Raw genomic sequence first — 25,559 nt, 5'->3', positions numbered from 1 at the left:
TGGACGGCAGCAAAATCTTGTATGTTACCTGTATTTGCAGGATAAAAAACATTCAAACACATCCATCAGTCAATCTCCCATTTGTCACAATGCCCAGTAGTCATAGTAAGTATTAAGTATTTGTCAGGCAAGCACAACTCTGCCAGCAACATTAACATGCTAAAATATTTGCCAGAGATGTCACCATACCTATTGAGCCTGTCCGCCCTCCATCTGACATATCCATGACATGCACTAGTGTGCATCAATTGACACAAAAGGTATGCAACAGCCCTTACTTCCTCTCTGACAAGCGCACTTTGGCTTCACCCACAACCCCACCCCTAGGTTTTCTATAGTATATACCATGCACTGAATTGGGAGCATTGTTGGTATGATCGTTATTCTTACTATTAGAATAAACAGAGGTAAAGTTGAAAACAGTGGAGTATTCCAACAACTAACAATATTAATGGGCACCTTCCTAGAATTCATGCAAAGTGTTTATCATTTAGATCTGAGGGTATTATCCTCTTAAACTAAGTATTATACGATGTGTCTTCCTAAATTCTGTCCCCTCTCATTTAAAATAAGAAATATATTAGGTGTGTATGTTGTAACACCTTAGAGTGTAACTAACACATGAAAGTTTCTTCACTGTTGCAACACATGAAATAATACAAAAAACTGTACTATCCTAAGAAATGAGAGCCTGAAACATAGCATTATGGAAAACAGCATTCACGATAGTGGGCAATAGATTATGACAAATTAATTGTTACCACAATTTAGCAGAATGTGTTATAACTGCATTGTTAGTTTATAAAAGCTTTCATATTTATATAAAAAGTATAGACTTTGTGAAATCTAGTTCATCATAATCCCGACTGACCGCGTCAGTGATTTTTTGCAACTGGATTGTAACACCTGCAGGCATAGTGCCCTAATTTTTACAAATGTTCAGGGTCCTTTGTAATTCTATTTCAGTCCAGTGTGACTGCTAAATAAGCAGAGCTACTAAGAGCTTCTTACGAATAACAATGTATTATTTATTAATAATGTATTATTAATACATCAATGTATTATTAATATAATGCAAGCAGTAGTGGTAGTAAATTACCTGGAGCATAGTCATTTTAATATTACTTTTGTAATCAATATATTTTTTTAGAGCAAAGAGATTAAGTTGTGTGTAGCATTACATGTACGTTATACACATGATGAGTCGAAGGTGATTAATAATTCCAAGAGGGTAATAATTGTGTCCCTGCAGACAATGTTCTGTTCAATTTCTCTTAGGCAGAACAATATCAATCAAAATATGTTAAAAATGGGATGAGGTTCATGCAATCATCTGTCGTGTGACAGTTCTGTTAAGTCAATTACATTTGTGCCTTACATTTAGTTTTCATGATTAGTTGAGGAACATCATTCTCATGGTTCATGGTTGTTCTGGACTGGAAAAAATTATACCAATGTGATGATTTTTTTATCCTGAATCTTAAAACACAATGCTAGAGAAAGAAAATAAAATTTGCACTATCCTCTAAAAGAAACCGCAGAAAAGCACACATATAACTTAATTTAAGTTTTTTTAAGATTAAGATTTTATCTCCATATGCATAAGCAGAGTGCATTGTACTAATTGTATCCATTACAAATCAAATGAACAATTTAGATACATAACATAACATTGTTGCATAAACAAAGAATATATGTACCTCACCTATATGCCTAACTAACATGTGTTTTCTATATTTTTTCGTTCAATCAGATGGCTGATACACAGCAGAAACAAATTGAGCATGAGAAGACGGTGCTCCAGCAGACATTCCTGACAGAAAAGGAGATGCTGTTGAAGAAGGAGAAGCTAATTGAAGATGAGAAAAGGAGGCTGGAGAGCCAGTTTGAAGAGGAGGTCAAAAAGGCCAAAGCTCTCAAAGATGAACAGGAACACCAGAGACAGCAGATGGAGGAGGAGAAAAAGAAACTCCAGGCTAACATGGATGCAGCCCTCAACAAACAAAAAGAGGCTGAGAAAGAGATGCTTAACAAGCAAAAAGAAATGCAGGAACTGGAGAAGAAGAGACTAGAGCAGGAAAGGATTCTTGCAGAAGAGAACCAGAAATTGCGCGAGAAGCTGCAGCAGCTTGAGGAAGCACAGAAAGACTCTGACAAAGAGCTCATCCATGCAACAATGGTTGAAACAACAAAGAATGTTTACAATGGCCAAAATGCTGGTGAAGTGGTAGACAGTGTGGAGAAGAAACCAGATCCCTTGGCTTTTGACGGCATCCGTGATAAGGTACCTGCAAGCAGACTTCATGACCTTGGTCTTTTACCCAAGAAAGAGTTTGACAAGCTGAAAAATGGCAAAACCACTGTGCAAGTGCTTGGTGAGACTGAAAATCTGAAGAAAACTCTTAAAGGAAAGAACTGCATTGCTGGAGTTTTGACACCGTCCAATCAAAAAATGTCCATCTATCAAGCATCAAAAGAGAAGAAGATTACTCCAGGCACAGCCATGGTCCTTCTTGAAGCCCAGGCAGCCACAGGTTACATTATAGACCCTATTAAGAACCAGAGACTTTCTGTTAATGAGGCTGTCAAGGAAGGCTTGATTGGCCCTGAACTGCACAACAAAATGCTTTCAGCTGAGAGGGCAGTTATTGGCTACAAAGATCCATACACTGGTGGGAAGATCTCTGTCTTTGAAGCTATGAAGAAGGGCCTGATGGAACATGATCATGCCATCAGAGTCCTAGAGGCTCAGCTTGCAACTGGTGGCATCATTGACCCTATCAACAGTCACCGTGTACCCAATGAAATAGCCTATAAACAGGGACAATATGACATTGAAATGAACAAGATTATGGAGAACCCTTCAGATGACACCAAGGGATACTTTGACCCCAGCACTCAGGAACCTTTGACATATTCTGAGCTAATGGCAAGATGCACCACTGACCCTGACACTAGTCTGCTACTCTTGCCAATCACAGACAAAGCTGCTCAGTGCTCAAGTATGTACACAGAGGAGGAGACCAAGGATGTGTTCAGCAAAACAAGTGTGTCTGTGCCATTTGGAAGATTCAAAGGAAAGACTGTCACCATTTGGGAAATAATCAATTCTGAGTACTTTACTGAGGACCAGAAGAAGGATCTTCTCCGTCAATACAAGACAGGCAAAATCACAATTGAAAAAATCATTAAAATTGTGATTACTGTGGCAGAGGAGAAAGAGAAAAAGAAAGAAATTACTTTTGATGGTCTGAGAGCACCTGTCCCTGCCACTGAGCTCCTGGAATCCAAAATCATTGATAAAGATCTGTACAACAAATTGCACAAGGGTAATAAGACAGTCAAAGAGGTGTCTGAAATGGAATCTGTCCACAAAGCACTGAAGGGTACAAACTGCATTGCAGGTGTAGTAATTGATTCATCCAAGGAGACAATGTCCTTCTATCAAGCTATGAAGAAAGACATGATGAGGGCAGGGCCTGCCTTGAATATGCTTGAAGCCCAAGCAGGAACAGGCTACGTGGTTGACCCAGTTCATAATCAGAAGTATACTGTTGATGAAGCTGTCAAAGCAGGTGTTATTGGTCCTGAGTTGCATGAAAAACTCTTGTCTGCAGAGCGAGCTGTTACAGGTTACAAAGATCCTTACACTGGAAAAACTGTATCTCTGTTCCAGGCAATGAAAAAAGATCTCATACCTAAAGAACAAGGAATCCGACTGCTTGATGCCCAAATGATCACCGGTGGCATTATTGATCCAGTAAAGAGCCATCACATTCCTCATGATGTGGCCTGTAAGAGAAATTACTTTGATGACGAAATGAAGCAGATTCTCAGCAGTCCCACTGATGAAACTAAATGCTTCTTTGACCCCAACACAAAAGAAAATGTCACTTACTCACAGCTCTTCAAGAGATGTGTCACTGACAAGAAAACTGGTCTCCAGCTTCTGCCTCTTTCTGATGAAGCAATCAATGCAAAGGAAGAGCTAACATACACTGAAGAGCAGACAAAAGAGGCTATGACTCAGGCAACTGTGGAGCTTGACTCAGGACCATTTAAGGGCAGGAAGATGACCATCTGGGAAATCATCAACTCTGAATATCTCACTGAGGAACAAAGACTTGACCTACTCAGACAGTTTAGGTCAGGAAAGGTTACAATTGAAAAGATAATCAAGATTGTTATCACAATTGTAGATGAGAAAGAGGCCAAGAAACAAGAACAGTCCAGCTTCAAGGGACTGAGAGCTCCTGTCCCTGCAGCGTCTCTCTATGATTCCAAAATCATTGACAAACCAACCTTTGACCTCATTCAACAAGGCAAAACAAAACCTAAACAAGTCAGTGACAATCCCAGTGTCAGTAAATACCTCCAGGGCTCTGAAAGCATTGCTGGCATCTACCTGGAGCCAATAAAAGAGAAAATAAGCATTTATCAGGCTATGAAGAAAAAGCTCCTCAGGCACAACACAGCTCTTTCACTTCTTGAGGCCCAGGCTGCCACTGGATTCATTGTAGATCCAGTGAGGAACGAATGTGTGTCAGTAGATGAGGCAGTGAAGTCAGGCCTTGTTGGTCCAGAGCTCCATGAAAAACTCCTCTCTGCAGAAAAAGCTGTCACTGGCTATAAAGATCCATTCACAGGCAACAAAATCTCCCTCTTTGAAGCAATGCAAAAAGATCTCATCCTGAAAGAACATGCCATGCCACTGTTGGAAGCACAGATGGTTAGTGGAGGAATCATCGACCCTGTAAACAGCCACCGTGTCCCAACTGATGTTGCATATCAGAAGAACATTTTCAGTAAAGAAATTGCCAAGACCCTATCTGAACCATCTGATGATAACAAGGCTTTCTCAGATCCAGAAACTGATGAGAATGTTACCTATAAACAGCTTAAAGATAAGTGCCAAAGAGATCCAGAGACAGGCCTGTACATTCTCCCACTTTCCAAGCCTCAGTCTCCAACTGTTGTGGAGAAGACATACCTCTACACAGAGGAACAAACACAGAATGATCTGACAGACACCCAAATTGACATTCCAATCGAGGGCCTTGCTAATCAATCAATGAACCTCTGGGATATCATGAACTCAAATTTGCTCCCAGAGCAGGAGAGGCAGAAGCTCATGGATGAATATCGCTCTGGTAAAATCACTAAAGAGCGGATGATCATCATTATTATTGAGATCATGGAGCAGAGAGAGGTCATCAGAAATGATAGTCCACTTTCATATAAGACTATTAGGAGACGGATAACTATTGAGGAGCTCTACAATGCCCGCATCATTGACATGGAGACATACAACCTCCTTAAACAGGGCAAGAGGGACATCCGTGACATAATGGAGATAACCAGTGTAAAACAGTATCTCTATGGCACAGGCTGTGTTGCTGGAGTCACAACTGATGCAAGCTCCAAGATAAGCATATACCAAGCAATGAAGAGAGGCTTTATTAAACCAGAAATAGCCCTCAGTCTTCTAGAAGCACAAGCTGCGACAGGATTCATTGTTGATCCAGTTAAAAATGAAACCCTCACGGTTGACGAAGCTGTTCGTAAGGGTGTTGTGGGCCCTGAGATCCATGATAAACTTCTTTCAGCTGAGAGAGCAGTCACAGGATACAAAGATCCATACAGTGGGAAAATCATCTCTCTTTTCCAGGCCATGAAAAAGGATCTTGTTCCAGAGGATTATGCTCTGAAAATGTTAGAGGCACAAACTGCCACTGGTGGTATTATTGATCCTGAATTCCAGTTCCACCTGCCAGCAGACATTAGTTTGCAAAGAGGTTATATCAACAAGGAAACCAACGAGAGGCTGACTGACGATGTTAAAGGATTTATTGACCCTGTCACTGAAGAAAACCTGTCATATGCACAGCTGCTCAAGAGATGCAAGTTAGATGGTGGTTTGCGCCTACTCTCCCTGGGAGACAAGAGGCTGATGTTCAAGGGTCTGAGGAAACAGATCACAATGGAGGAGCTGCTCCGTTCACAAATTATTGACCAGCAGACTGTCACTCAACTGAATGAAGGTCTTATTTCAGTGGAGGAGGTTAGCAATAAACTATCAAGGTACCTTGAGGGCACAAGCTGTATTGCTGGTGTGTTTTTGGAGTCCACAAAGGAACGTCTATCAATTTACCAGGCCATGAAGAAGAACATGATTAGGCCAGGCACTGCATTTGAACTGCTTGAGGCCCAGGCATCCACAGGGTATGTCATTGATCCAATCAAAAACCTCAAACTGACTGTCAATGAAGCAGTGAGAATGGGAATTGTAGGACCCGAATTCAAAGACAAGCTCCTCTCTGCTGAGCGTGCAGTGACAGGATATAGAGATCCTTATTCCGGCAAGACTATCTCCCTGTTCCAGGCCATGAAAAAGGGGCTCATCCTGAAAGATCATGGTATCCGTCTCCTGGAAGCCCAGATTGCCACTGGTGGAATCATTGACCCAGAGGAAAGTCACCGTCTGCCAGTTGAGGTGGCCTACAAACGTGGCTTCTTTGATGAGGAAATGAATGAGATCCTGACAGATCCATCTGATGACACCAAAGGCTTCTTTGATCCTAACACTGAGGAAAACCTAACCTACCTCCAGCTCATGGAGAGGTGCATCACTGATCCCGACACTGGCCTGGTGCTCCTGCTACTGAAAGAAAAGAAGCGGGAAAGGAAGACCTCCTCTAAATCCTCAGTTCGTAAACGCAGAGTTGTCATCGTAGACCCAGAGACAGGCAAAGAAATGACTGTGTACGAGGCCTACAGGAAGGGGCTCATTGACCACCAAACCTACCTGGAGCTTGCTGAGCAGGAGTGTGAATGGGAAGAGATCACAATGACCTCCTCTGATGGTACTGTCAAATCCATTATCATTGACAGGAGGTCAGGGAGACAGTATGATGTTGACGATGCTCTTTCACGTGGCCTCATTGACCAGAAGGCTCTTGATACATACCGAGCTGGAAACCTGTCCATCACAGAATTTGCTGACATGCTTTCTGGAAACATGGGAGGCTTCCGCTCTCGCTCATCCTCCTTTGGTTCCACCACTGGTTCCACCTACTCCTCTCCTATGAGCCCCATACCCTCCATTAAACCACCTGCAGTCATATGGAATGACCCAACAGAAGAGACTGGCCCCATAGCTGGAATCTTAGACATAGACACACTGGAGAAGGTGTCTATCACTGAGGCCATGCACAGAAACCTGGTAGACAGCATCACAGGCCAAAGATTGTTGGAGGCCCAATCCTGCACAGGAGGGATAATTGACCCCACAACCGGGGAGAGATTCTCAGTCACTGATGCTACAGAAAAAGGCCTTGTGGATAAAGTCATGGTTGATCGCCTCAACCTGGCTCAAAAAGCATTCAATGGATTTGAAGACCCCAGAACTAAAGTAAAGATGTCGGCCTCCCAGGCTCTAAAGAAGGGCTGGTTGTATTATGAGGCTGGGCAGCGTTTTCTTGAGGTCCAATATCTGACTGGTGGACTTATTGAGCCTGATGTCGAGGGCAGAGTGCCACTAGATGAATCCATCAAGAAGGGCACAATCGATGCCCGTACTGCCCAGAAACTGAGAGATGTCGGTTCTTATTCTAAATATCTAACTTGTCCAAAAACCAAACTGAAAATCTCCTTTAAAGATGCCATGGACAAAAGCATGGTCGAGGAAGGATCTAGCCTAAGGCTTCTGGAGGCTTCCTCACAGTCCAGCAAAGGCCTCTACAGTCCCTACAATGTCAGTAACCCTGGATCTGCCTATGGCTCCCGAACTGGCTCAAGGACCGGATCCCGAACAGGCTCCAGGAGAGGCAGCATTGATGCTGGCTCTGGCTTCAGCATGAACTTCTCATCCTCCTCCTTCACATCCTCTTCAACTGGCTACAGCCGCAGATTCTGATTAGCTAGTTATGTTTCTAACAACTTATGACTAAGAACCAACAATACTAATGCACTTTGCATTTCTCATAAGAAAAAATAGTAACAGTAACAAAGAAAATATGATTTATTTATTTTGCCCTGCATGTGGTCACATCAAGAATTGCCGAGGCTATTGATTTTTTTTCATATATAACAGATGCCTAAACATGTGCCTCATATATTGAGACATAAACAAGCAATGCTAGATATACAAAATATTATTTTTCCTTCGTACTGATTACCAAGTCAGTTAATACTTTTCAAAGCAAAGCATGACATTTCTGCTGTTTTTTAAGTGAATTTATAGTTTTCATTTTACACTTTCTGAAACTAATATATACTGTATGTATGTCAAACAGAAATATTTTTCCAGTATTCCTTGTTTCCTTTTGAAATTCAAAAATATTTGTCTATTTTTTATCTTTTTCGACAGTACTACTTAATGAGATACTGGATGTCAACTTAGTTCTAATGTTTTTAACAGACAAAGATACATAGATGCCTTCAAATTTCTGAATGTTTGTATAGCGTATGGACAGATTTTGTTTTTATGCCAACTAAATAATATACAGATAGTAAGAATACACCCGTGAGACACTACAAAATGGAGACACTACAGGAATACACACCGCTGAAAAGAAGTGCCAGAATTAAAATTATGTTTATTTCTGTTCTGAAACCAGTTTCACATCTGCCATTACTTTGTACTTATGCCCATTTATATTCAGTGGACTTTTGCATCCTTGGACTTCATTACCCCATTGTTTTACACACTCCAAGTTTTGGATTCTTTATATTCACCATCAATCAAGTGTTCCTGGTAAATCCCAAGATGATGTCAGACTTGATCCTGCTCCCATACAGACCTGCCTCCCATTATTTTGGCTCTTGTGAGTTGAAATGAGTTTTTTTGTTTTAGTGTCTGTTTTCTTCAGTTGATTTTGATGACATCACAGATGTGCCATTATGCCATTTATTCCCTATCCCACACACTGCCATGGTGATAACACAAGTGAACTATCTCTATTCAAAATTCTCTGAATGACAGTTTTTCATCCTGTTGTTTTTGACAGCTGCCTCAGTCCCTCAGTATTCAACATATGGGCACAGATACTCAATTGGCCAGAGCATACGATCCCCTCTACTTGGATGGATTTGTGAGTCCATGTCATCCTCACGCAGTTACACAGGTACAGTATATAAATGTTTTTGAAAACATGATATAATTTTCATTTAATTTGCAAAAGATGAAGCTAAGTTTCATCAACATTTATTTTGCTGCATGTTCTATGCATGGTTTGTTTTATTTTGATTTCAATTCATAGTTTTTTTTGTTTTGTTTTTAGATCTGCCATTGAGTATGTCCTTTCTTCCATTGCACATCACATTTGAAGAAAGCTGAGGCTGAGTCAACCTGACACCATCTTGGGATGCCTTTCTAGGAACACTCTTCATTCATGACCTTTTTTCAGATATTTATTACTTGAATGCTAATAGTGATATTTATGTTGTCATATTTTGATTATTTTTGAGAACACCCCCAAAGCATACACACATCTGCATATTTATTCTTTTAATTGAATTGGGATTAGCTGTAATGGTAGAAATGCACATCTTCAGTTAGCTGGTCCTAAGTCCACTGAGTATATTTTTGTATCGTCTCTCTCTGTAAATTCAGTTCAACCAAAGTGCTAATAAGATACATTTGGAGAATTGACATATTTGATACAGCACCACATTGCATGAATGTATGTATTATATCAAACTCATTTCAGTTGATATTTTGCCACAGATTTCCTTTGCAAACTGAAAAACAGCTTGAAGCTTTATTTTGCTTAGAGTTATTTTTCCACTGCAAATATTTCTGTTATGTATCTCTAAAGTGTTTTACCTTTGTAAATCTTTTTATTTTGTTTTCATCAAGTTTTTGATATATTATGAATTTCCCTTGCATGTTTTACTAACTTTACAAATGATATTTGGGAAAAATGTTAGTGTAAAATAAAAACAACTACAGATGTAATTGTGCTGATTTTAATTTTAGCAATATATAAATTCACAAACTAACTGGTTCATTTTGCTTATGGGGCAGATTTTGCTTTGAATGATATGGTGAGTGGATTCTGTTATATGTTCTGAACATAACACTATGTTGTAAATAAATATGCTCTGAAGAGGCCCCCTTGTCATTCATACACCAAAGCCTATGCATCTGAAGCTGTTTCTAAAGTAGAATATGTATTTCTGTGCTTCTGTTACATTAGAACACTAATGACACACTAGAAAATCAAACATAAGGTACTTCAGATAATGCCTATTTTCCATCTCTACATTTTAAAATGCAAAAATATTAACAGCACAACAACTAGTTATTTATGTTAATATGAGAAATATGCAAGGAAAAGTAATACCTTAATGTCTTGCACATTGTGTGTTTGAAGCATAATGTGAATATTGTTAACATGTCGCAGAGGAACAGTAATACCATGTTTTTTCCAATGTTTACCTTCTTTACCACTTCACAGAAAGTAGATTTGATCAAGTAGAGTGTGATAACTAGTGCTTACAAGACAATATTCCCTGCAAAATGTTGATATAATGTTGTTAAATCAACTTTGTAGCTTCCCAGTGGCGTGAATCTTCCCCCTGGAAAAAGCAGTAGTTGACCACATGAGGGCAGTGTTAGACTGACCTACACTCATCCCTAAGAAAGCATGTGAATCACCTGACACACAGCTACTTGGTCCAACACCTGCTCTCCCAGTGATCATATTATGAACCCACTGAGGTCTCTGTTTACTATGAAGATAAGGTATTTGTCAGATTAATGAGGGTCTGAGTAGCTACATAATACCTGTTTTAGCTCCCCACAAAAGGGCACGTTTTGAGTTTTTCCCCCAAAAAATGTGTTCTGAGGGTGTAAAAGACCATTTAGACCATTATTGAAAAATCTCTCCATTGGACATCACTGGTATGTGGATTTACACCCAATTCCCTCATATCAAACATAAACAGATTTTGCTTTATGTGCCAACATTAGCCTCTGGGTTTGATGGAGGAGCCAGCCAACAGACGCAACGGGGCATTCACCTCCCAGAATTCTTCACTCAGCTCCCTTGACTACTCTGAGCTGACCATTTCCCTCCCAGCTCTCCCTGCATCAGAGGCTGGAGGCGGGGAGGTAAGACCTCTGAGAAGAAAGTGTAAAAACATCATCATAATTTCCTGTATACAGTAATGAACTGCTGTGTTGAACAGTGTTGTCTCGAGCAACTGGAAGTGCTATAAAGTAAGCAAAACACAGGAACTGGTGCAAGGATCATTTTGTTTTTCTTTTGTTTTTAAATGGTCTCTTGCAGGATAAAGGCGGTAGTTTGTTTGGATCACCAACACCTACATCACAGGATCAGAGATATGGGTACGCTCACGTCTAAGATTGTCATTTATCCTCTGAACAGATTGCCACAATAATACTTAACTGTCCTTGATTAACTGACAAATGTGACGTTTGTGCAAGCTGAATAGTCAACCTTTAAGAAATCCTACTAAATGAGGAGTTTCAGATTATGTCCAATATAAGCACGAATGATTCATCACACATGCAGATGCTTTTGAATTTAACTTCTTTCATGATTAAAGCAAATATTGTAATCCAAATGAGACCTGCTTGATTGAAAGTGGCCACCAACAGTCAGATTTAAAAAAAAAAATAAAACAAAACCCACAGCCTGGCCTGTGACGACAGTTGCTCAATTGTATCAGCTTTGTAGACTGGTGCGTCTGCATTTGCCAACAGCACAAAGGCAGAGCTATGAATTGTGAAGTGAGCACACAGTGTAAAACTTCTAATTGAAACATACTGGGACAAGAAGACTAAAGGTTCCAGACCAACAGACAGACAGAGAGAGCAGATGCCTCCTAATGAGATAATTTGTTAAGCCCTGGCTATAGTATCCTTTGATAAGAATAATACTTCTTGATGGCTTTGTTTTACCTCTTCCTGCTGTAGTACAGGTCATGACTTGTGTCTGTTTTCCCAGTTTTCTGCTTCCTGACATCACAGTCAGAGAGTCCTACAGTTATTCCACAAATACACTGTTTCACCATGACTGCAATGTGAATAATAACGCAGCGCTTTAGACTGCTCATGATATGACACAAGAAACAATATTACAGGAAAAAAAACAATAAGATAGATATTACTCCATTTATATAACTCCATATAAACAAAGGAATAATAAGGTGGATTTGTTGTATTCCATTTCTGTTTGTGTTTAAGATATTTGATTGTAAAACATGATCAATATAACTTACACTTTGCATTGCTCCTCTCTGTTTTAGGAGGGACGAGGAGGACTTGAGTCAATGGCAGTGTGAGTTTAGGGGTCAAATCAGAGCACTGAGAGAGTGGCTGAAGAGCATGGAGATGAGGCTGCCCCCTCTGGACCCCAGGGTTAGTTGGGTTCACTGTCTGTCTGCCTTCTGTTCTCTTTCTACCTTTCACTCTTTTTCTGTTTCACCATATCCCATGTTAAAGTTGTCATCATATTTGGTTAAAAAAAAAAAAGCTCTGTAGTTTCTATTGTATACTCGTTATTATTCTAACTTCCTGTACAAAACTTCTCATGCAAAAGGTAGTTTTACACACTCTCATCACACTGGGAGACAATACAACCACATTGCATTATCTTCAAGTAACAGGACTCACTACTTAGCACAGCGTTGCTTTAAGCTGAATGCTAACATCAGCATGCTAACATGATAACAGGCGTCATGTTTACTGTGTTCACCATCTTAGTTTAGCGTGTTAGCATGCAGACTTTGCTAATTAGCATTAAGCACAATGTACAGCTGAGGTTGATGGGAACGTCATTAGTTTTCCAGGTATTTCGTTATGAACCAAAGTATTGGAAACATTTTATTTTGACTCGAAGATGGTAGGCTACTAGAAGAAAGGTTTATCCTGTGCAGAACATAAATGTCTCGACAAAATTTCATGGCAATATTGCTGTTGAAACACTCACTCAAAACTGCACCTGTCAACCTCATGGTGGCGCTATTTGAAAAGTCCGGGGATCACCAAAATCCTTTAGGCTTACATTGCCATCCTAGTATGGCTACAGAGCCCAGAAGGATTATAATAAAATACAAGGTTTTCAAGGCCTTTAAGTGTTTCTAGAAGATACAAGGACTCCACTTGAAAATGGTTTAAATCTCAGTGTTATATAAAATGAACGGGTAGTTCATTTATAAGGGAGGAATCTAAACATGACTCCAAATGAAGTCAGTGAGGTGTTTTCAACCTCATTCATATAATCCATTGTCTCTATGGTGCAGGGCAAGTTATTTTATAGTAAATAGTATGTTTTATCTTAGATATTGTACCTGTGATGGAATTACTGCATCTATGAATATGCTTTTTAACCATAATATTCAAATTGTAGTTTACATTGTTCTGATGTTTTTCTCACATCATTTCTGTTTCCATTCAGTTTTCCCATCCAAGCATCCTGTAATTTTACCATTACCTACTGCAACATGTTCCTTTCCCTATGAGGAGCAATGCAGATTGATCTTATCTCATTTTAACAGCAGTAAAACTGGCACCTGTAAAGAATATCTGAGAATATGTTGGTAAGAGAGCAAAGAAAAACAAGAAAGAGGAGGAAAATGAACTAATGAGTCATGCTAGTCAGTATCCTAACACTTAAGTTAATTGAGCATTACGGAAAAGAGGAAAGGGATTGCGGAGGTTTTTGTGGAGTCCGACATACTCAGACGGATACCAAGGTGGTCCTCCTCCACTCCTGCAGGGAGGCTTCTTTAGGCCACAGGGGGACAGAGGGGCTGGGGAATCCGGCTCCATTGTGCCTGGCTTGGACAGCCAGGCTCGAGAAGTGCTTGGCAGTGGAGGCCCTCTGCACACATGAGCGCACACACTGAAAAGACATTAGAGTCAGATGGGAGGAAGAGGCAAGGGGGCAGAAAAAAAGAAAAGCAGGATCTTTAGAGTAAGAGCACTCAGATCTGGCTATTGAAGCATTTATTGAACACCAACTGTAGATTTTGTCATACAACCGTTAATACCAATATTTGAGCAAAGATTTGTCAGTGGAAACTGCAGCCAGAAATTGTGTTACCCATTGGCTTAAATTTATCTGGGCAATTTTGGGCAGCGCTATGTTCAATGACAAGCTTGAATGGCAAAGAAAGAACTTTGATCAAAATAGTAGCAAATATTTATGTATTTGTAGTCACGGCAGGTCAGCAGGTTTGCTAACAAGCTAACCTTAACACTAGCATTGCTAATGTCAGTTACCTTTCCCCCCCCTTGTCTCGTTTCCAATCTATCCAATTGATCATTAAACCTGTTGTGCTTAGCTTACTCCCATCAGGTCTAACTCAACCAATTAGATTACGGCAATCTCTAAATCAGCTCTGCCTGTCAGAAATGTTTGCGTTACTGGTTTTGCAGTAATACTGCTAATTCGTACAATGGAACAATGAAACATAACTTTATGTCTTATCTTGTGGGGCACTGTACATTGACTCCGAAAGAAATGATTCAGCCTTTACATAAGAAACATTTTCATTGAGCTTAATCTATTGTACGGCCGTTCTAGCACAAGAAGTTAACATGATACAGCACCGTGGTGCAGCAAGATGGTGGGGTAATAATTTATTTGAATATCCTCAGTGAAGGGTGACGGGCGCCATGAATCAATTACACAAAAGGAACAAGAGTGTTTGATGTTTTTATTGTTATAGTAAAAATTGGTTTTGGTTGATTTAGTTATATGGTCCATTGGAGTAAATGTGTTCTTTTGTCCCAACTGAATGTTTGAGCCATTAATTGATTGTATGGTTAAAAAGGGGCCCAGAGACAAAATGCATTTGAAAAATCTCTGCTTGAACCTGTCTGACCTTTGAAGAAACTTGTCAGGAAGAGTTTTTACAATAATATTCTTCAACAGAGGATGTTTTCCTCAGTTTAAAATTCTTTTTGCGTGTTACACTTTTGTCTCCGTTTGAATAAAGCCACTGTTTCCCTGGGGACTGACGTGTAAGATGCACAGGCATGTCTTATCACGTCATGAAAGCTCGAACGCTTTGGAGAGCTTTAGTCTGACCCCCAATGAGAGTGTGTAAAATAAGGGGGTGTCTTTTTTTATCTTTACCATGCCTTTATCATACTGCATCCGACCACAGACCTTTGTCATGCTAATGCTGTTAGTCTGCTGCACTGCTGGTTTCAGTCTGGGCCTGGGGGACTCGTTAGTTAGCAGCATGAATGAGGACATCCCTCAGCAGCCCCCCATATACAGACCCTTCAACAATACACAGGAGAGAGACACACACCTGCTCCTTAACACAAGGCATGCACCGGCACATCTTAAACAGTTTTTTCCCATAAACACCGGGACACATATGAGCCTCAAATTGGAGGTTGTCGAGCATGAAAATAATAAGCATTCAAAATGGAAATACCATTCAATTTGGGAATACATACCTTATGGACCAGGAAAGCATGAATATGAAAGATATTATTAATAGACCAAGAACTCAAACTTTAATAAGCTTATAGTAACAAAAGGTTGAAATACAGTAAATCAGATCAGGCCTGAATAATACAAACACTATTTATTTAATATGATATCACAGTAGCGATTCCACAAGGTAGCTGCTCTGGAGCTTTCGATCGTATCACATGATCTTCCTCAGCATATGGAGTTGCCCAGATGTCATGGAATTGTAGATGATCCTCTGAGCACTGTAAGGATTTATTTAAAGAAGGACGATCTAAAGCTCCAAAACAGCTACTTAACAGATTTTGTAGTGAGAATTTGTCAATTGCTATTTTTCTGTCCAAACATGAACTTTTGAATCTCAATGTTTATAGAGAAAATAACCAAACAGGAATATTTCTTTTCATGTGACAATAGTTGTGAACATGATATCGTAAATAGTGAATACAGGATGCCTTTTGATGGCAAGTTTAACTTTCTTTTTACACTGGGTCAGAACATCATGTCACTGACAAGTCAAAATGACATCTCTTCACTTTGACAGTCAGGTTCGGGTCAAAAGTTCTTCTTTCTGCTTCCCTGCCCCCCGCTGATGAGACCCTTCTGGATAAAAGGCTCTCTGTGTCTTAAAGGTCTCTGGTTTCCCCGGGCCTGTGGCAGATGCTGCATCCCAAATAAGCCCTGTACACACAACTTACAAACAGGCCCAGGAAGAGGGGTGAGAGATCACAGCCTATTATCCTCTCTGCTCTGTTTCTGACAGTTAGCAAACAAGCATCCCTTCTATCTGACGCCGTCATAACCTTTAGGCTTGTTTTCGTTGCTGTGAATCACCTACAAGACAAGTGAATGATGAAGTATACTTAGATGACGGTAAAGTAAACTCAAATTCAGATGAAATGTTACCTCCCATTCACTGTTTTTCTTCTGCTCGGCGTGCCAAATTGTTTTTCTTCTTATAGCTCTTTAGGTAATCTCTCCCATAGGAGTTTTTTTGATTCACACACTTTATCAGGGTTAATGGCAATGTGGGGCCTCTTCCTTTGTTGCCCGTGCCTTCCTGTGCCCAATGGAAAATGTGAACTTATGGCTGTAAATCCTCTCTTCCTGGGAGCAGTTGAATCAAATGCGGAGCTGACGATGAGTTCAAGTCCTCTATTCCAGAGTGTTAGCTAAGTCTCACCCATGACTGCAATTTCCAGCATCCAGGCAGCCCAGCAGGGCCCGGCAACCCAGTAGGGAAGCCCATCAGCCTTTCATCCACTTTTCTTGGAAGCAACCTCTTTTGGTGATAAATGACAGTGTGCGTGCTGAATGGTGCTTCTGGTTTGACCCTTAAAGGGACCCCCTCTTTTTTTCATGTCTCATGAAGGGGGCTAATTACCATGCTCTGTAGAGGAGCCATTGAGGTCTTATTTAATTTGAAGGCCGCAGAGAGGTTGAGATAGCAGAGGAGGAGGAAAACAAGCCCGTAAAATTAATCTTTTTTTCTCTGGTTCTTTGGCACAAGGGATCTGTGATCAAATTTAGGCTCCCATTGGATGCTAATTTGGAATCACATTTATTTGGAAACTCACTTCATTTTGTCCCCTAACCAGTGTGCACTCCATTATCGCATGCATTTTGGAAGGACGATGAGGGCTGCTGACGGAAAGATGAGCTTTCTTTCTTGCTGACCAGTAGCAGCTTATTGTGTCACTGCATAGCTCAGCGTGCCAGTTGCTCTTCAACCACATCAGCTCTTGTCTTTTTAAGAACTGTGTGCACCTACTGTGAAATGGAGAGAAGAGATTTTTTGGCAAAATCATTTAATTAGTACAGAGGGGGCTAGAGGGTGCTGAAAGCCGGGATCAGGTGTCATGGTTTTACAACAATGTCTTCCTGGCAAAGTGGTGTCTCATCACTGCCAGCTCCTTTCAGATAAAGAATGGGGGGTCGGGGAATGTGGGCCTTACTTGCTCATTAAACAGCTAAAGACATTAGCTCTTCGAGTGACCCAGAGAAACAGCCATCTGAGAGTTTATGCATTTTTTTTTTTACAGCTAAACTGTCTGAGCTTTGTCTTGCCAGCTAAAGGCCTTCATAATGTAAGATTTCCTGGTTATTGTACATCTGTACATCTCCAAGACTGTGAGATACAGGATACCTTTTGGGGTATAATCAAGGAGAGCCCGGGAACTCTTGCATCAGCTCTGGAGTACTCAGGGGTTAAATAACTTGACCCTACAGGGGTCATTCTATTCAATTTAGTCTCTCCCTCTCTCATCGGCCACAGTGACAAGCATTTTCAGTTTTCTTTTCTCTCCGCCTCTGTTTCTTATCACCATTTGCATAAATTGAGGGTGGAGGAGAGTGGGGGGGGGGGGGGGGGTCAGAAATTGGGCAGTAATGTAGTGAAAACCTGAAGCAACTTCAAAGCAGAATTAACAATTAACAACAATTTTTACCTCCACCTTTAGTTCTCATTCATTGATGTTTCAAAAGCTATTGAATGAATAGCTATGTGGACAATAACACGAGGGGCTATTTTACATGACTAGAACTGCACTAGGAAACATTTTTATGCAAGAATGTAGTTATGTTATCAGTTGCAAAGTGAGGCAGTTGTCAAAATTGTCCCACCCCAGTTAACTTACATCCCACAGATTTTAGCAGTTTTCTCAAATTATCAAATTAATCAATCAGGCGCTGTGTGTGACAACTGGCAGGAAATTTAACTTTCACTAATCATAGCTGGGACTCATCATATCCAACTTCAACAGACAAAGAAATTTTTAATTTTGTTTTGTCATATTCTATTCTAGTGATGGCAATGTCGGGTCGTCGGTCCACCACCTTGGTCCAGACTGAAATATCTAAACATGGATTACCATGAAACTTTGTTCAGACATTTATGTCAGGATGAACCCTACTGACCTTGGTGATCCTCTGACATTTACTTTAGGCCACCATGAGATTTACATGTTTGGTTTTGAGTGAAATACTTTGACATGTCTCGGGTGGATTGCTGTTCCCAGAGAAAGAATTGTTATGACTTTGGACCTAATTTGGCCTAAATTTGAAATTTTTTAAACATTTATCTTTGGTTGAACTACACATACTGTAGTTCATACTGTAGTTCAACCAAAGAGACAAATCCAGCATGAAGCTCCTGCAGAATGTACTGGACGTGGTCCAAACCGAGTAAATCAGGACTCTGCACACATCTCATGCTGAATAAACTAAGTTTGCATTGACAGGTTCAAAGACACTTTACACTCACATGTAACACAGAAGGCTCTTTACACTGGTATTGATTATATGATATTTTATGAGGTCATATATGTAGCTACTCCCACAGTGGAACGCAAGCAGAAAGGACATTCTTTCCTACTCATAGAAGATATTTTAATTTCTGGCTGAGAGATTAAATACAGGTAAATGATATCTTTAATGTAAATATATATATATATATATATATATATATATATATATATATATAATGTGAATTAGATGTGATTGTTTATTGAAAAAGACAATGGTATTTGTATTTGTATTCCTGCGTTCTCCTTTAACTAATCCTAACACTCCAATGAGTGACCTTGTGGATTTAGGAGGTTTGTGCGGGTGTGTGTGTGTGTGTGTGTGTGTGTGTGTACGTTTATTGGCGAGACATAGTGAGAGAGGGAGAGTGTGTGTGTGTGTATTGTACATGCATGCACGCATTTGGTGGATCAGTCGATTGGTTGATTATTTGGTTGGCTGGAGAAAGACAGAATGAGAGGAATACAGAGTGCAGGATTTGGGGCGTGAACGCTCCCGACAGTCACCTGTATGAAAGCTTCTGTTAGGCTTTAGTGCACCTGCACACTACGCCATTTCAAGAGAGATATTTGTGGCGTATTGAAACTAGTGTTAATCCCATATCTCATGTCTAAATAAACACATTAAATATATATTTCACAGAAAAAGCTCATGTGGTTTGGTTCAAACGCAAGAAAATGTGAGTAAATCCTGCAGTAATGGTGTTTGCATACAGTATGCTTGGTGTTCTGCAAATATTGTGACTTATTGAAATGGGGAATGATAGAATTTCACCATAGGGGTCCTTCCTTTGCTTTCCCATGCCAAAAGCAGAGAAAAGACTATTATCTTCACATCGCTCTCTATTTTTTTTGTGTGGTGTGTTTGCTTACAGCCTCTTTGTTTATGGGCCAGGGTTGCAATGGCTGGAAGTGAGTTGAAAAGTAATCTGAGATGTTTTACAGTAATTAGTCGTCTTTGTTGCTGCTGTGGAGACTGCTGCACTGACTCTGAATGGAGAAGGGGGGGCTGCAAGGGGGTTGGGGGTGAATGTGTGAGTGGGTGGGTAGCAGGGTGGGTGTGGGTCCCTTCTTTTGTAGCCTGCACTTCTCTCCCTCGCCATCCAGAGAGGGAATGGGCTGAGGCAGCTGTCACTTAACATGTGAATGTTCTGAGGGCGGCCCAGGGGTCTTTAGAAAACTCTCCTTTTTTAGCACCCCCCCCCCACCCCACCCATCCCATTTTTCAAGCCGAAGCAACATGGAGTTTCTGAGCCACAGTCAGACCCAGAGGAGGGGCTTTGTTGGATGAGAAGGGGGGAGAGAGTGAGAGAAGAAATCCTGGGGAAGGTAAAGGAGGCATTTCGCCGCCTAGCTGCCTGGTACATGAGCATCCTGAGCAGCAGCAGCAGCAGCGCCTTGTCGTTATGTGGAACTGGCACAATCTGACCTCCATGTGAAAACTGCTCTTGGCCGGGAACTGTGGGAGTTCAACTGAGCCGTTGGAATACATTGTCTCCATCTGGGCGCGCTATCCCATCGGCGGCGTTAACAAGGAAGGAATTCCTCTATCACAGCTCCCACAACAAAGAAGAAAGGGAGAGGAGCAGAGCTGGTGGGAGGAGAAGTGAAGTGAGGGGAGGGGAGGGGTGCACTGTGAGGGGAGAGGAGGACATTGTTTGCCTGTGACTGTGGGCAACGGAAAAGCATGAGTTATCAGGGCATGTGTGAGTGTGTTTAGAAAGTGTGTTTGTATGTGGGCATGTGTGAATGAGTGGACTTGATTGAGTGTGCGTTGGAGGGAGTATGCGTGTGTGTGTTTGTGTGTGTGTACGTGGAGACTTCAGTTTGGGATGTTGGAGCTGGGAGGCCGTTCAAAGGATGCTCAAACAAAGCTGGATTTTTTTCTTTTCCTTTCTCTCCTTTCTGAATGGTGATTGAGGACTGGCTGGATTCCTTTACTCATGCTGTTTGGCTCAACTGCGCTTTCAGGGTAAGTGTGGTTTCACGTAAGCTTCAAACCGCCAAAAACTGCCAGTAACCCAGGATTGGCTCAGAGAGAGAGTTTGGTTTTTGGACTTTTGCTGGTTAACGATTGAGAGAGCCATGTGACAGTGAATGAGTTGTGACTGGGGGGATTTTCTTCACTTATTCTTACCAAGTGAATAAGACAAGTGCAGCAGGCAATGAAATATCCTCATAGAGCCAACATCAGTGTGAATGGATCATTCTGATGTAAGTATGTTTTATTTAGTTCAACAGTTTGTTCTTTGTAAACAGCCTCTCAGCTGCCTGAATTTCGTGAAAGGATTTCAGTTTCATTCCACATTTTTAACATACCTCAGTAGGCATGGTCATTTAGCCAAAGCCATGCTTGCATTTGATTCCATACAGTAGCTTTGAGTTGCGTGTTTAGAGGGCTGTCTTTGAGATGAACGTGTGACCTTGTGCAAAGATCCACCCGAAATTGTTATGAGTCTCATGGGTGAATGCACAGCTGCCATCCTTGATTAGGGACCACTACCATGATTACTACTTCAGGACCCCCCTTAGCAAAGGCAGACACACAGCAGTGACACAACATTAAGGGGCTCTACTGTTGTGATTGATGATTATTGTTCTGCTGCTAATTACAAACCCACCCTTACAATGCTTCTTGAATCATGTAAATGGGTCAATTGATGCAATACATAAGAGAAACACAAGATATTTTGCATAATATTGTGTGAGGTGTTGCTCAAAATACTTGAATATATACAGTATATACACACATACACATGTCTCCCATATTGACATTTAGATAAGAATTAAAAGGAAATAGGGAGTATTTGCTTTCATCCAAACAATAATATTAGGATTTTTATTCGTATGTCTTTATCCATACCATGGAGAAGCCCCTACACCATGGTTGTAATCAAATTCATCAGGAAATGGACTCCGGTCATGTATCATAAATCACTGTTGAGAGCAGAGAAGGGGCTGGGCTGAATTAAGGGCCATTTCAAAATAGGTTAAGTGATGGGATGGTTAGGTCATCCGCAATATGAGTGAAATGGTGGAGTGGTTCTCCAGTTCCCTGGTTCTCCTTCTTGTCTCATCATGCTAGAAAGTGAAGAGGTGCATATCAGATGAGGGCTTGAGGCATTTTAGGAGTGTTTTCCTGGTTGATTGTGGAATAATGTAGGTGATTGTTATATTCTTATGAGGGCTGAAAACTGCCTATAATATGTTTTTAAAAAAAGTATGTTGTATATCAGTGTCTGAGTAGCCCAGTCTAGTAGACATAATAAAATAATATATTGGCGTAGTAGCATCTCCCTGGTAGTGCACCATATGTGCTCTAATAAGACTACTCAGCATATCCTCACACACATTGCTGTGAGATCACTGTACAGAGCAACCGTGTAATTTAGCAAACGGCCACACATGCGGCGCAGTAACCAGACACGACACACCCTCTCTCTTGAATTGTTAACCCATGTGAACACGGCCACAGGCACTCTCTCTGCCCTCCTCTGGAGACCGCTGGGCAGTGATCTGAGCTAACTGGGTAATCATTGATCTTGAGGCTGGGGCTTTGTCTGGGCACCACTCTCTGATCTGACTGTGTGCTCCCCTGTGGATCCCTCGACTGCATCATCTGCTCTGCAGAGACATGCGTCATGTAGGTAATTACTAGCCTAATGCACATGGAGGCATCATATCAAACTAGGTAATTTTTAGACTCTCATTTAGTTAAAAGGCTGTGATATGTCTTAAGGATAATTCGTTTCTTATTTGGGAGACGCACAAATGAGATATTAATTTAAATATGGGGTGGATAGGGGGCACCCTGGTAGCTTACCTGGTGGAGCTGTCTCATTATCGAATAAGGGCAAAAATGTCGGAAAATAAAAAGATATGGGGTGGATATTGACAGTAGCACAATGTGAAGTCCTTGGTCTTTGTGTCTAACCTCTGCCAAAGATAAGACAGCTGCATATTCAGCATAATTTTGTCTGCCTACAGCATGACTGTAACATGTAACTGTACCCATACAGCACTATAAATCCACCTCCTCAGCATTTTTAAGCTAGAAAAAATCCGTCTCAGTAGTTTGAGGAGCCCAACATCCCAATTTCCCCTTTGTTGACCCATATTGGCCCCCCCACAGATCTTTAGTCACCAAGCATGACCTGAGGTGACCTGTATAATTCTGAAAGCACCAGCCCAACACCACCTCAGAGGGAGGACCGGGCCTCGACAGGAACCCTCCCTGTGATCTCCTGATGGGCCCACCTCAGCTCCTCTAGACCAACATAATTACATTCACCTTTCACCCTTCTGTCAAAACAATGAAGGCACCGAGCTGAAGGGGAAGCAGACGGGCTCTCACAGTTTGAAATTGTCACTGCCAATGAGAGTCTTGTGTCTTGTGATTTTGGTTAAACAAGATGTTGATGAGATCACTGTTTGAAAATTGTCATTGAGTGATGTGGTAGTGGTGTGCTGCAAGCTCCACTTGGTGATCATTGTGGGAAAGGATTTATTTTTTTGCTTTTTTCCCATAAAAAAACAATTTTATACTGCACACTAAGCCCCCCCCCCACCACCACTACCACACACAGGCTCCTATGCCACTCTGTGTTCCTACCCCCTCCTCTTATTGTCACCCCAGAGAAATGAGGCAATGTCTGCGTTTTTATGGCTGTCATATTTGATCAGATCCTTAGCGGGTTTCCCAGGATCGGTCCAGGCCGAGTGAGAGAAAGAGCTGGCTGTTTGCCACCGGTTCCCCCGTGCCAGGCTCAACAGTGGGATCCGCGACAAGCCTGTCACATTGATTTCTAAGCCCAGAATATTTCAGTTGGTGATGTGAGATAGATGGGGAGCATGTGTGTATGTGGTCTAAAAGGAAGACAAAGGGACAGGGAATATCCAGGCCAAGTGTAGTTCCCTCTGCTCTTTCAGTGCCAAGAAAAGGGCAAAGTTGGCACTGAAATTTAGCAAATAAAAGATGTGGGAGATGAATTTAATTTTGTCTCATAGGAGTTTGAATATGTAAACTGTGGCAAGCTGTTCTCAGTGACTTTAACGCAGGAAAGTTGTGCAAAGAAAGAAGAGCAGTGGTGTATTTTTTTTGTTGATTTACACAATGAGCACTTATTCACTGCCTTATGACCCAGAGCCCCCTTGTCTTATTTTAGGTAGCTGAAGGATCTTCCGCATGCATGGCCGAGGGGCCTTACCTGCCCTATTACCTCACTAGCCTCTGGGCTGAAGGATTATGGGTAACCTCATCAGCCGGCCCAGCTGTCTGGGCCAGAAGTCCAAGCATGTGAGGTCAGACGAGGACTTCCTGAAGGAGTGCTACCAACGACGTAGAGAGTGGCAGCCCCCAGAGCAACATGGGGAGGCCAAACCAGAAGTGGCCATCAAAGAGAAAGCAAGGGAGGATGCAAACAAGGAAAGAGAGGTGGAGAGCGACAAGGAGGCACAGGAAATTGATCATAAGAGAGAGGAGGGGGCTCATACTCCCATTTCGGACAAACTCCTCCGCAGCTCTCCTGCCTCCACTATCAGGAGCACCAGTACCCTGGATAATGCCTGGCACGGCAGCCCTTCTCCGATAAAAACGTCCAGAAACGGGACACTTACAAGGAGAACAGTGCCTCCAGAATTTGCCAGATCCCCCTTGGCTCACCCGGATAAGGGTGCTGCAGAGAGGAGGGCCAGCTTCCAGAGGAGAGACTCCAGAGAAGGAAGCCCCTGGTCCTGGAAGACTTTGGCATCACGAGAGGTTACAGAAGTGACGGAGGTGACCGAGACGATCGTAACCGAAATTGTGGAAGTCACAGAGTACCCGACCGGAGATAAGGGAGGGGACCCTATAGTCACCAGAACTGTTAGAGTCCTGAATGGTGTCGCCGAGGAACTTGCTGAGGTTCATAAAAAAACTTTCAAACATGACAAATCTCATCTGTCTTCCATGTCATTCTGTTCTCTTCTCATCTGAACTTAAAGATTCTCACCTAGACTCTCTTTAAAAACAATATTTTGTCTCTTTGACATCGTGGTTGGTCTTTTTAAAACAGTGATTTTATGAATTGAAACAACATGTGGACTGTTTTTATTTTTCAGCTCCAGAGTGATGGACACTCAAGCTCAGACCAGGATTCTAGCCTGGATAGATGGAGGGTATGTTTTTACCCTTAACTCTTTTCTCCTTGTGTTGCAGCAGTAAAACTGGTCATGGTTCGCTTCTTCATCATGTACCTACAATATCTTCATTCATTCATCCTTCTGCTGATACTTTGTTATGGTCTTTCTCAAGGGAACGAGGTCTGCCTTGTCACTACGGGATGTGTCAACAGATTCAGAGGCATTTCTGCAAAACTTGGAAGCTTTGCTCACATGGGTCTGTGAGATAGAGGAGCTCACAGCCAATCAGAAACCCCCATCCTCAGAGGTCAAAGTGGTGAAAGCACAACTCCAAGAACAAAAGGTCTGTTATCACCAGCATCCCATCATCACCTCATTTCTCGTACCAAAAAACATCTTTGAAGTTCTATAGTAGAGGGAATCCACCTGAAAGGTTTATCTATGGAGAAGGTGTGCCGAGGTCATGGAAAATGCTCAACTGCTTCCTTTATAATATAAATTCAGCTCTATTCAGTGGTGAATGGGTGGCGTTCATAGCCACTATGAGCCTCAGTAAGTCCTTTGTAAGCATTTCCTGGGGGGATGAAAAAAGCAGGGAAGTCTCTCACCTTTCAGCTGTAATCACACCCATTGTGAGCTCTTTGGATGAGGTGAAACCTGCCTGGCTCTTAACAAT

The 25,559-nt window shown here is 41.5% G+C and overlaps 1 protein-coding gene and 1 long non-coding RNA gene across 2 annotated transcripts in view; both read left to right on the top strand.

Moving 5' to 3' along the window:
* plecb (plectin b) overlaps window positions 1-8,058 on the top strand; it is a 37,368-nt gene extending 29,310 nt beyond the window's left edge. The window contains exon 32 of the mRNA XM_070911544.1: window positions 1,754-8,058. Within this exon, the coding sequence (XP_070767645.1) occupies window positions 1,754-7,915 (6,162 nt within the window). The 3' untranslated portion in view covers window positions 7,916-8,058. The remainder of the gene's footprint in view (window positions 1-1,753) is intronic.
* Window positions 8,059-8,271: 213 nt separating this feature from the next.
* LOC139289884 (uncharacterized) lies at window positions 8,272-10,113 on the top strand. Its single transcript, XR_011597517.1, has 3 exons — window positions 8,272-8,825; window positions 9,009-9,125; window positions 9,282-10,113. It is a non-coding gene; the product is annotated as an uncharacterized lncRNA (long non-coding RNA).
* The last annotated feature ends 15,446 nt before the right edge of the window (window positions 10,114-25,559 follow it).

Source organism: Enoplosus armatus, chromosome 9, assembly GCF_043641665.1.
Source record: "Enoplosus armatus isolate fEnoArm2 chromosome 9, fEnoArm2.hap1, whole genome shotgun sequence".
NCBI lineage: Eukaryota > Metazoa > Chordata > Actinopteri > Centrarchiformes > Enoplosidae > Enoplosus > Enoplosus armatus.
This window is presented reverse-complemented; position numbering and strand designations above follow the sequence as displayed.